The following is a 12,224-nucleotide window of genomic DNA, read 5'->3' on the forward strand; positions in this document are numbered from 1 at the left end:
CAGGTGTGTGTAATGATGGGAACCAGGTGTGTGTAATGATGAGGACCAGGTGTGTGTAATGATGAGGACCAGGTGTGTGTAATGAAGAGGACCGGGTGTGGGTAATGAAGAGTACCAGGTGTGGGTGATGATGAGGACCGGGTGTTGGTGATGATGAGGACCGGGTGTGGGTGATGATGAGGACCAGGTGTGGGTAATGAAGAGGTCCAGGTGTGGGTGATGACGAGGACCAGGTGTGGGTGATGACGAGGACCAGGTGTGGGTGATGACGAGGACCAGGTGTGTGTAATGATGAGGACCAGGTGTGGGTAATGATGAGGACCAGGTGTGTGTAATGATGAGGACCAGGTGTGTGTAATGATGAGGACCAGGTGTGTGTAATGATGAGGACCAGGTGTTGGTGATGATGAGGACCAGGTGTTGGTGATGATGAGGACAAGGTGTGGGTGATGATGAGGACCAGGTGTGTGTAATGATGAGGACCAGGTGTTGGTGATGATGAGGACCAGGTGTGGATGATGATGAGGACCAGGTGTGTGTAATGATGAGGACCAGGTGTGTGTAATGATGAGGACCAGGTGCGTGTAATGATGAGGATCAGGTGTGGGTGATGATGAGGACCAGGTGTGTGTAATGATGAGGACCAGGTGCGTGTAATGATGAGGACCAGGTGCGTGTAATGATGAGGATCAGGTGTGGGTGATGATGAGGACCAGGTGTGTGTAATGATGAGGACCAGGTGTGTGTAATGATGAGGACCAGGTGTGTGTAATGATGAGGACCAGGTGTGGGTAATGATTGTTGCCAGGAGCAGGGGGTAGTAAACTGGAGAGGGAGAGAGAGAGAGAGAGAGAGAGAGAGAGAGAGAGAGAGAGAGAGAGAGAGAGAGAGAGAGAGAGAGAGAGAATAAATCAGCTCAATGTAATTAAAGAATCCATAGACTCTAACCACTTCTGGGATTATTGGAAAACACTAAACAAACAACAACACAAAGGGTTATCTATCCAAAATGGAGATTCTCCAATCACTTCTCCAATCTTTTTGGCTCTTTAACAAAGAACACACAGCAAAAACATATACATTATCAAATACCAGCTACCAGAAACCACTGGATTCTCAAAGTAAAGTGAATGAACTCCAGGAGAAAATACAAAACCTCCCCAAAAACCCTGTGGTGTTGATGGTATCCTAAATATACAGACCACGGATTCTGATTGGCTAAACATAAACTCTTTAACATCGTCCTTAGCTCTGGCATCTTCCCCAATATTTGGAACCAATGACTGATCACCCTAATTCACAAAGTGGATATGTGTGGGGTATGCATCAGCAGCAACCTTGGGAAAATCCTCTGCGTTATCATTAACTGCAGACTCTTACATTTCCTCAGTGAACACAGTGTTCGCAGAGAGACAGAGAGAGAGAGAGAGAGAGAGAGAGAGAGAGAGAGAGAGAGAGAGAGAGAGACAGAGAGAGAGAGAGAGAGAGAGAGACAGAGAAAGAGACAGAGAGAGAGAGACAGAGAGAGAGAGAGAGACAGAGAGAGACAGAGAGAGAGTCCTTTACCATTTGTACATTGTTAAAACACTGTATATATATAATATGACATTTGTAATGTCTTTATTGTTTTGAAATTTCTGTATGTGTAATGTTTACTGTTAATTGTTATTGTTTATTTCACTTTATATATTATCTACCTCACTTGCTTTGGCAATGTTAACACATGTTTCCCATGCCAATAAAGCCCCTTGAATTGAATTGAATTGAATTGAGAGGGAGGGAGGGAGGGAGGGAGGGAGGGAGGGAGAGAGAGAGAGAGAGAGAGAGAGAGAGAGAGAGAGAGAGAGAGAGAGAGAGAGAGAGAGAGAGAGAGAGAGAGACAGAGAGAGAGAGAGAGAGACAGAGAGAGAGACAGAGAGAGAGAGAGAGACAGACAGACCGCTCGCCAACCAATAATTCACAAAATGGGACAAAACACCAAATTGAGACTCTGCATGCAGAATTCTGCAAGAATATCCTCCGTGTACAATGTAAAACACCAAATAATGCATGCAGAGCAGAATTAGGCCGATACCCACTAATTATCAAAATCCAGAAAAGAGCCATTCAATTCTAAAACCACCTAAAAGGAAGCGATTCCCAAACCTTCCATGATAAAGCCATCACCTACAGAGAGATGAACCTGGAGAAGAGTCCCCTAAGCAAGCTGGTCCTGGGGCTCTGTTCACAAACACACCCCACAGAGCCCAGGACAGCAGCACAATTAGACCCAACCAAATCATGAGAAAACAAAAAGATAATTACTTGACACATTGGAAAGAATTAACAAAAAAACAGAGCAAACTAGAATGCTATTTGGCCCTAAACAGGGAGTACACAGCGGCAGAATACCTGACCACTGTGACTGACCCAAAATTAAGGAAAGCTTTGACTACGTACAGACTCAGTGAGCATAGCCTTGCTATTGAGAAAGGCCGCCGTAGGCAGACCTCTCAAGATAATACAGGCTATGTGCTCACTGCCCACAAAATGAGATAGAAACTGAGCTACACATCCTAACCTCCTGTCAAATGTATGACCATATTAGAGACACATATTTCCCTCAGATTACACAGATCCACAAAGAATTCAAAAACAAACCTGATTTTGATAAACTCCCATATCTACTGGGTGAAATCCCACAGTGTGCCATCACAGCAGCAAGATTTGTGACCTGTTGCCACAAGAAAAGGTCAACCAGTGAAGAACAAACACCATTGTAAATACAACCCATATTTATGCTTATTTATTTTATCTTGTGTCCTTTAACCATTTTTACATTGTTACAAGACCGTATATATATATATAATATGACATTTGTAATGTCTTTTTTCTTTTGGAACTTCTGTATGTGTAATGTTTACTGTTAAATTTGACTATAGGAGGTGATGGAAGACTATGGAAGACTATAGGAGACTATAGAAGACTATAGAAGACTATAGGAGACTATATGAGGTGATGGAAGACTATAGAAGACTATAGGAGACTATATGAGGTGATGGAAGACTATAGAAGACTAAAGAAGACTATAGGAGACTATAGAAGACTATAGGAGGTGATGGAAGACTATGGAAGACTATAAGAGACTATAGAAGACTATAGGAGACTATAGAAGACTAAAGAAGACTATATGAGACTATAGAAGACTATAGGAGACTATAGAAGACTATAGGAGGTGATGGAAGACTATGGAAGACTATAGGAGACTATAGAATACGATAGAAGACTATAGGAGACTATATGAGGTGATGGAAGACTATAGAAGACTAAAGAAGACTATAGGAGACTAAAGAAGACTATAGGAGACTAAAGAAGACTATAGGAGACTATAGAAGACTATAGGATGTGATGGAAGACTATGGAAGACTATAAGAGACTATAGAAGACTATAGGAGACTATAGGAGACTATAGAAGACTAAATAAGACTATAGGAGACTATAGAAGACTATAGGAGGTGATGGAAGACTATGGAAGACTATAGGAGACTTTAGAAGACTATAGAAGACTATAGGAGACTATAGGAGACTATAGGAGACTATAGAAGACTATAGAAGACTATAGCAGACTAGGAGGTGATGGAAGACTATAGGAGACTATAGGAGACTATAGGAGACTATAGAAGACTATAGCAGACTAGGAGGTGATGGAAGAATATAGGAGACTAAATGAGACTATAGGAGACTATAGGACGTGATGGATGACTATAGGAGTCTATATGAGGTGATGGAAGACTATAGAAGACTATAGGAGACTATATGAGGTGATGGAAGACTATAGAAGACTAAAGAAGACTATAGAAGACTATAGGAGACTATAGGAGACTATAGAAGACTATAGCAGACTAGGAGTTGATGGAAGAATATAGGAGACTAAATGAGACTATAGGAGACTATAGGACGTGATGGATGACTATAGGAGTCTATAGGAGGGGACGGAAGTCTATATGAGACTATAGGAGGGGAGGGAAGACTATAGAAGACTATAGGAGACTATAGGAGGTGATGGATGACCATAGGAGACTATAGGAGGGGATGGTAGACTATAGGAGACTATAGGAGGGGATGAAGACTATAGGAGACTATAGGAGGGGATGAAGACTATAGGAGACTATAGCAGACTATAGGAGGGGACGGAAGACTATATGAGACTATAGGATAGGAGGGAAGACTATAGAAGACTATAGGAGACAATAGGAGGTGATGGAAGACTATAGAAGACTATAGGAGGCAATAGGAGACTATAGGAGGGGAAGGAAGACCATAGGAGACTATAGGAGGGGATGGAAGACTATAGGAAGTGGTGGAAGACTATAGGAGACTATAGGAGGTGATGGAAGACTATAGGAGACTATAGGAGGTTATGGAAGACTATAGGAGACTATAGGAGGTGATGAAGACTATAGAAGACTATAGGAGACAATAGGAGACTATAGAAGACTATAGCAGACTAGGAGGTGATGGAAGAATATAGGAGACTAAATGAGACTATAGGAGACTATAGGACGTGATGGATGACTATAGGAGTCTATAGGAGGGGACGGAAGTCTATATGAGACTATAGGAGGGGAGGGAAGACTATAGAAGACTATAGGAGACTATAGGAGGTGATGGATGACCATAGGAGACTATAGGAGGGGATGGTAGACTATAGGAGACTATAGGAGGGGATGAAGACTATAGGAGACTATAGGAGGGGATGAAGACTATAGGAGACTATAGCAGACTATAGGAGGGGACGGAAGACTATATGAGACTATAGGAGGGGAGGGAAGACTATAGAAGACTATAGGAGACAATAGGAGGTGATGGAAGACTATAGAAGACTATAGGAGGCAATAGGAGACTATAGGAGGGGATGGAAGACCATAGGAGACTATAGGAGGGGATGGAAGACTATAGGAAGTGGTGGAAGACTATAGGAGACTATAGGAGGTGATGGAAGACTATAGGAGACTATAGGAGGTGATGGAAGACTATAGGAGACTATAGGAGGTGATGAAGACTATAGAAGACTATAGGAGACAATAGGAGACTACAGGAGGGGATGGAAGACCATAGGAGACTATAGGAGGGGATGGGAGACTATAGGAGGTGATGGAAGACTATAGGAGGTGATGGAAGACTATAGGAGACTATAGGAGGTGATGGAAGACTATAGGAGGTGATGAAGACTATAGAAGACTATAGGAGACAATAGGAGGGGATGGAAGAATATAGGAGGTGATGGAAGAATTTAGGATGTGATGAGAGACTATAGAAGACTCTAGGAGGTGATGAAAGACTATAGGAGACTATATAAGACTATAGGAGGTGATGGAAGTATATATGAGACTATAGAAGAATATAGGAGGTGATGGAAGAATATAGGAGACAATATGAGACTATAGGAGGTGATGGGGGACTATAGAAGACTATAGGAGGTGATGGAAGACTATATGAGACTATAGGAGGTGATTGAAGACTATAGAAGACTATAGAAGGGGATGGAAGGTCAAAGAGTTAGAAAGCTTGAAATAACATCTTTCTCTCTCTCCATTATTTTCCCATACCTTCCTTATCCCACTACTTTCCCTCGCTACCCCTACTCTTCCTCCTCTCCTCTCCCTCCTCCTCCTCTCCTTCCTCCAGGTGTATGTCTGGTGATGGGCTGTATAATCTACCCTGACGGCTGGGACAGTGACGAGGTGCGGAGGATGTGTGGGGAGCAGACGGACAAGTACAGCCTGGGAGCGTGCTCCATGCGCTGGGCTTACATCCTGGCTATCATGGGGGTTCTGAATGCCCTCATGCTCTCCTTCCTGGCTTTTGTACTGGGCAACAGACAGGACGGACTCATGACCGAGGAACTACTGGCTGAGAGCAAGGGTGAGACTGGAGAGCATTCCATTAGGACCTGTATACACTTTTGTCTCTCTCTCTCGCTCGCTCTCTCTCTCTCTCCCTCTCTCTATTAACTTGATATGGTCTTGATCCATAGTGTTAGGTAACCAGCCAGATAAAGGTGGAGCAGCACAACACGCACAACAGCACACACAGTTCACTTTTGTTTATTGTCTATATCCATTTGCTTTGGCAATGTTAACATATGCTTCCCATGCCAATAAAGCCCTTTGAATTGACACACACACACTCGTGTGAGGACCAGTAGCACAGATTGAAAACATTAAACAGTGAAATACTTCACTTGTCTGCTGAATGTTGAGATCGAGGAGCCATCAAGTCACCGACAGAGTTGACAAGTCACCGACAGAGTTGACAAGTCACCGACAGAGTTGACAAGTCACCGACAGAGTTGACAAGTCACCGACAGAGTTGACAAGTCACCGACAGAGTTGACAAGTCACCGACAGAGTTGACAAGTCTCTGACAGAGTTGACAAGACACTGACAGAGTCGACAAGTCACTGACAGAGTCGACAAGTCACCGACAGAGTTGACAAGTCACCGACAGAGTCGACAAGTCACCGACAGAGTCGACAAGTCACCGACAGAGTTGACAAGTCACTGACAGAGTCGACAAGTCACTGACAGAGTTGACAAGTCACTGACAGAGTTGACAAGTCACTGACAGAGTTGACAAGTCACTGACAACAGTCAAGTCAATAACATGACATTTGTAATGTTGGAATGTTGGAACGTTGGAACGTCTGTGAGTGTAATGTTGTAATGTTGGAACGTTGGAATGTTGTAATGTTGGAACGTTGGAATGTTGGAATGTTGGAACGTCTGTGAGTGTAATGTTGTAATGTTGTAATGTTGGAACGTTGTAACGTTGTAATGTTGTAATGTTGGAACGTCTGTGAGTGTAATGTTGTAATGTTGTAATGTTGGAACGTTGGAATGTTGGAATGTTGGAACGTTGGAACGTTGTAATGTTGGAACGTCTGTGAGTGTAATGTTGTAATGTTGGAACGTTGGAATGTTGTAAAGTTGTAATGTTGGAACGTTGGAATGTTGTTATGTTGGAACGTCTGTGAGTGTAATGTTGTAATGTTGAAACGTTGTAATGTTGTAATGTTGGAACGTTGGAATGTTGGAATGTTGTAATGTTGGAACGTCTGTGAGTGTAATGTTGTAATGTTGTAATGTTGGAACGTTGGAATGTTGGAACGTTGGAACGTTGTAATGTTGGAACGTCTGTGAGTGTAATGTTGTAATGTTGTAATGTTGGAACGTTGGAACGTTGGAATGTTGTAATGTTGGAACGTTGGAATGTTGTAATGTTGGAACGTCTGTGAGTGTAATGTTATAATGTTGTAATGTTGTAATGTTGGAACGTTGGAATGTTGTGATGTTGGAACGTCTGTGAGTGTAATGTTGTAATGTTGGAACGTCTGTGAGTGTAATGTTGTAATGTTGTAATGTTGGAACGTTGGAATGTTGGAATGTTGGAACGTCTGTGAGTGTAATGTTGTAATGTTGTAACGTTGGAATGTTGGAACGTTGGAATGTTGTAATGTTGGAACGTCTGTGAGTGTAATGTTGTAATGTAATGTTGTAATGTTGTAATGTTGGAACGTTGGAACGTTGTAATGTTGGAACGTCTGTGAGTGTAATGTTGTAATGTTGTAATGTTGGAACGTTGTAATGTTGGAACGTTGGAATGTTGGAATGTTGGAACGTCTGTGAGTGTAATGTTGTAATGTTGGAACGTCTGTGAGTGTAATGTTGTAATGTTGTAATGTTGGAACGTTGTAATGTTGGAACGTTGGAATGTTGGAATGTTGGAACGTCTGTGAGTGTAATGTTGTAATGTTGTAATGTTGTAACGTTGGAATGTTGGAATGTTGGAACGTTGGAATGTTGGAATGTTGGAACGTCTGTGAGTGTAATGTTTACTGTACAGTTTTTGTTGTTTATTTCACTTTTGTTTATTATCTACCTCACTGGCTTTGACAATGTTAACATATGTTTCCCATGCCAATAAAGCCCTTCAGTGGAATTTAATTGAGTGAACATGAGAGGGTGTCCAGGGAGGAGAGAACAAGAGAGGGGAGGTAGAGATAAGAGAACAGAGAGAGGGGAAAAAGGGATGACATAAGAGAGAGAGAGAGAGAACAGAGAGAACAGAGAGAGGGGAAAAGGGATGACATAAGAGGAGAGAGAGAGAGAGAGAGAGAGAGAGGGGAAAGGGAAAGACAAGAGGAGAGAAAGAAAAATAGTAGATAAGACAAAGGTAGAAAGAAGAGGAGATGGAGAGGAGGTGAGACAGAAAGAGAGAAAGAGAGACAGACAGACTGATGTTGCAGCAGATGCATAACTTGCAGCCAGGGGTCCAGGGGTCCAGGGGTCCAGGGGTCCAGGGAACCAGGGGTCCAGGGGTCCAGGGGTCCAGGGGTCTTTTGAATGGGGGGATGGAGAAAAATGTAGGGATGGATGACAAATGGATGATTGCTCAGCTCACTGTTATCCTGTCTCAATGAAAACCATCCACCTCTCAAACACACGCTACCATGAATACCAGAAGACTGCACTGGTCCAGAATGACACGCCTGCTGGTTGTCATTGGTACTACACACATAGAACTTCACATCCCATAATATACAATAGGTTGTTACACATTTTGTGTCTTTGATGATTCAACACAAATCCAGGAATATTAACTAATAACTATGAACCTATCTCCTCCCTCCCCATCCCCCCCCTCTCTCTCTGCCCACCCCCTTCTCTCTGCCTGCCCCATCTCCCCCTCCCTCTCTCTGCCCACCCCATCTCCCCTTCCCTCTCTCTGCCCACCCCATCTCCCCCTCCCTCTCTCTGCCCACCCCATCTCCCCACCCCCTCTCTCTGCCCGCTCCATCTCCCCACCCCCTCTCTCTGCCCGCCCCCATCTCCCCCTCTTTCTGCCTGCCCCCATCACCCCCATCTCCCCCTCCCTCCCCGCACCCATCACCCCCATCTCCCCCTCCTTCCCCACCACCCCCATCTCCCCCTCCCTCCCCACCACCCCCATCTCCCCACCCCCCCTCCCTCTCTCCTTCTCACATAGAAGCTGGGAATGCCTAAAACAACCCATAGGTGAGTGATGAAATACAGTCAAACTGGCTTCCTTGACAAAACAGGCCGATTCAAACAAAACTCTTGTGCCTGAAACATGTGTCTGTGATGTGGCTGAAACATGTGTCTGTGATGTGGCTGAAACATGTGTCTGTGATGTGGCTGAAACATGTGTCTGTGATGTGGCTGAAACATGTGTCTGTGATGTGGCTGAAACATGTGTCTGTGATGTGGCTGAAACATGTGTCTGTGATGTGCCTGAAACATGTGTCTGCTAATGTGGCTGAAACATGTGTCTGCTAATGTGCCTGAAACATGTGTCTGCTAATGTGCCTGAAACATGTGTCTGCTAATGTGCCTGAAACATGTGTCTGTGATGTGGCTGAAACATGTGTCTGCTAATGTGCCTGAAACATGTGTCTGTGATGTGCCTGAAACATGTGTCTGTGATGTGGCTGAAACATGTGTCTGTGATGTGGCTGAAACATGAGTCTGTGATGTGGCTGAAACATGTGTCTGCTAATGTGGCTGAAACATGTGTCTGCTAATGTGCCTGAAACATGTGTCTGCTAATGTGGCTGAAACATGTGTCTGTGATGTGCCTGAAACATGTGTCTGTGATGTGGCTGAAACATGTGTCTGCTAATGTGGCTGAAACATGTGTCTGCTAATGTGCCTGAAACATGTGTCTGTGATGTGGCTGAAACATGTGTCTGTGATGGGGCTGAAACATGTGTCTGTGATGTGCCTGAAACATGTGTCTGCTAATGTGCCTGAAACATGTGTCTGTGATGTGGCTGAAACATGTGTCTGTGATGTGGCTGAAACATGTGTCTGTTATGTGGCTGAAACATGTGTCTGTGATGTGAATTATTCAGTGTGCGTCTCTTTAGTATGTGTAAAATGGTCATGTCCTATTTAATGTCATATCAGGTTTGGCCTGGAAATGTAGTACGTGTCCTCGCTGTGCTATTATGGTAAATGGGTCGTACATTTTCATCGTCAGAGCATATATCCCCTTGCATGTCCCCTTTTCCCCCCTCTCTCTCGCTCTCTCCATCTCTCTCTTTCTGTCACTCTCTCTCTTTCTGTCACCCTCTCTCTCTCCATCTCTCTCCGGTCTCTGTCTCTCTCTTCCTGTCACCCTCTCTCTCTCCATCTCTCTCCGGTTTCTGCCTCTCTCTTTCTCTCACTCTCTCTTTCTCTCACCCTCTCTTTCTCTCTCTCTCTCTCCAGTCTCTCTCTTTCTCTCACCCTCTCTTTCTCTCTCTCCATCTCTCTCCGGTCTCTGTTTCTCTCTTTCTCTCTCTCCTGTCTCTGTCTCTCTCTTTCTCTCACCCTCTCTTTCTCTCTCTCCAGTCTCTGTCTTTCTCTTTCTCTCACCCTCTCTCTCTCCATCTCTCTCCGGTCTCTGTCTTTCTCTTTATCTCACCCTCTCTCTCTCCATCTCTCTCCGGTCTCTGTCGTTCTCTCTCTCTCACCCTCTCTCTCTCCATCTCTCTCCGGTCTCTGTCTTTCTCTTTCTCTCACCTTCTCTCTCTCCATCTCTCTCCGGTCTCTGTCTTTCTCTTTCTCTCACCCTCTCTCTCATCATCCCTCTCCGGTCTCTGTCTTTCTCTCTCTCTCACCCTCTCTCTCTCCATCTCTCTCCGGTTTCTGTCTTTCTCTCTCTCTCCATCTCTCTCCGGTTTCTGTCTTTCTCTCTCTCTCACCCTCTCTCTCCATCTCTCTCCGGTCTCTGTCTCTCTCTTTCTCTCACCCTCTCTCTCTCTCTATCTTTTTTTATCCAATCCCCTCTCTCTCTCTCTCAGGTGTCTGCGTTTCCTAGTGTGTATGTGTAACTTTCATCATCACGCTCCAGAGTTTTACCCATCATCCCCCAGAAGAGGACGACACTGGCACACCATGGCTGTGTGAGAGAGAGAAGAGAGAGATCGAGAGGAGAAGAGAGTAAAAGAGAAAGAGAGGTGGACAATGAGTGAGCGAAACAGACAGGAGAGAGGGAGAGAAATGCTATGTAGCCAGATGCCTCCCATTCATTCACACATGTACTGTATTCTAGTTCTCACCTTCTAGTCTATGCTGGATCTGCCAATGATATGTACATCTCTATTATATTGGCCCTGCTCACAGTCCTACAGTCTCTCTACCTCCACACTATTCCACTATCACTGAACCCCTAGGAACCCCAGCAGAGACAAGACAATCTTCACACAGCCGATCATCGACCAAGACGGGGACAGAGACTGACCAACAGAAAACGTATGGATTATCTGCAAGAATATGGATGAAGAAGACTGGGTTGAATTATTGTTCTTGAAATCACGTATTGTAGTGAGAGAAAACACACACACACACACACACTCAGACACACACTCAGACACACACACACACACACACACACACTCAGACACACACTCAGACACATACTCAGACACACACACACACTCACACTCAGACACACACTCAGACACACACTCAGACACACACACACACACACTCAGACACACACACACACACACACACACTCAGACACACACACACACAGACACACACACACTCAGACACACACACACACACACACACACACTCAGACACACACTCACACACTCAGACACACACACACTCACACACACACACACACACACACTCTCTCACACACTCAGACACACACTCAGACACACACACACACACACACTCAGACACACACACTCAGACACACACACACAGACACACACACACTCAGACACACACACACACACACACACTCAGACACACACACACACACACACACTCACACACTCAGACACACACTCACACACTCAGACACACACTCACACACTCAGACACACACACACACACACACACACTCTCTCACACACTCAGACACACACTCAGACACACACACACACACTCAGACACACACACTCAGACACACACACACAGACACACACACACTCACACACTCAGACACACACTCACACACTCAGACACACACTCACACACTCAGACACACACACACACACACACACAGACACACACACACACACACAGACACACACACACACTCAGACACACTATCACACTCAGACACACTATCACACTCAGACACACACACACACACTCTCACACACTCAGACACACACACACACTCAGACACACACACAGACACACACACACACACACACA

The 12,224-nt window shown here is 44.6% G+C and overlaps 1 protein-coding gene across 5 annotated transcripts in view; it reads left to right on the forward strand.

Moving 5' to 3' along the window:
- Nucleotides 1-11,460, forward strand: part of LOC110500611 (LHFPL tetraspan subfamily member 3 protein) — a 67,617-nt gene extending 56,157 nt beyond the window's left edge. For 4 of the 5 annotated variants that reach the window (XM_036960160.1, XM_036960168.1, XM_036960163.1 and 1 more), the window contains 3 exons: nucleotides 5,668-5,904; nucleotides 9,028-9,056; nucleotides 10,847-11,460. In XM_036960160.1, coding sequence (XP_036816055.1) covers nucleotides 5,668-5,904; nucleotides 9,028-9,044 — 254 coding nt within the window. In that variant the 3' untranslated portion in view covers nucleotides 9,045-9,056; nucleotides 10,847-11,460. The remainder of the gene's footprint in view (nucleotides 1-5,667; nucleotides 5,905-9,027; nucleotides 9,057-10,846) is intronic. The other variant, XM_036960175.1, reaches the window with a different exon arrangement.
- The last annotated feature ends 764 nt before the right edge of the window (nucleotides 11,461-12,224 follow it).

The sequence above is a fragment of the Oncorhynchus mykiss genome, chromosome 2 (assembly GCF_013265735.2).
Source record: "Oncorhynchus mykiss isolate Arlee chromosome 2, USDA_OmykA_1.1, whole genome shotgun sequence".
Lineage (NCBI taxonomy): Eukaryota > Metazoa > Chordata > Actinopteri > Salmoniformes > Salmonidae > Oncorhynchus > Oncorhynchus mykiss.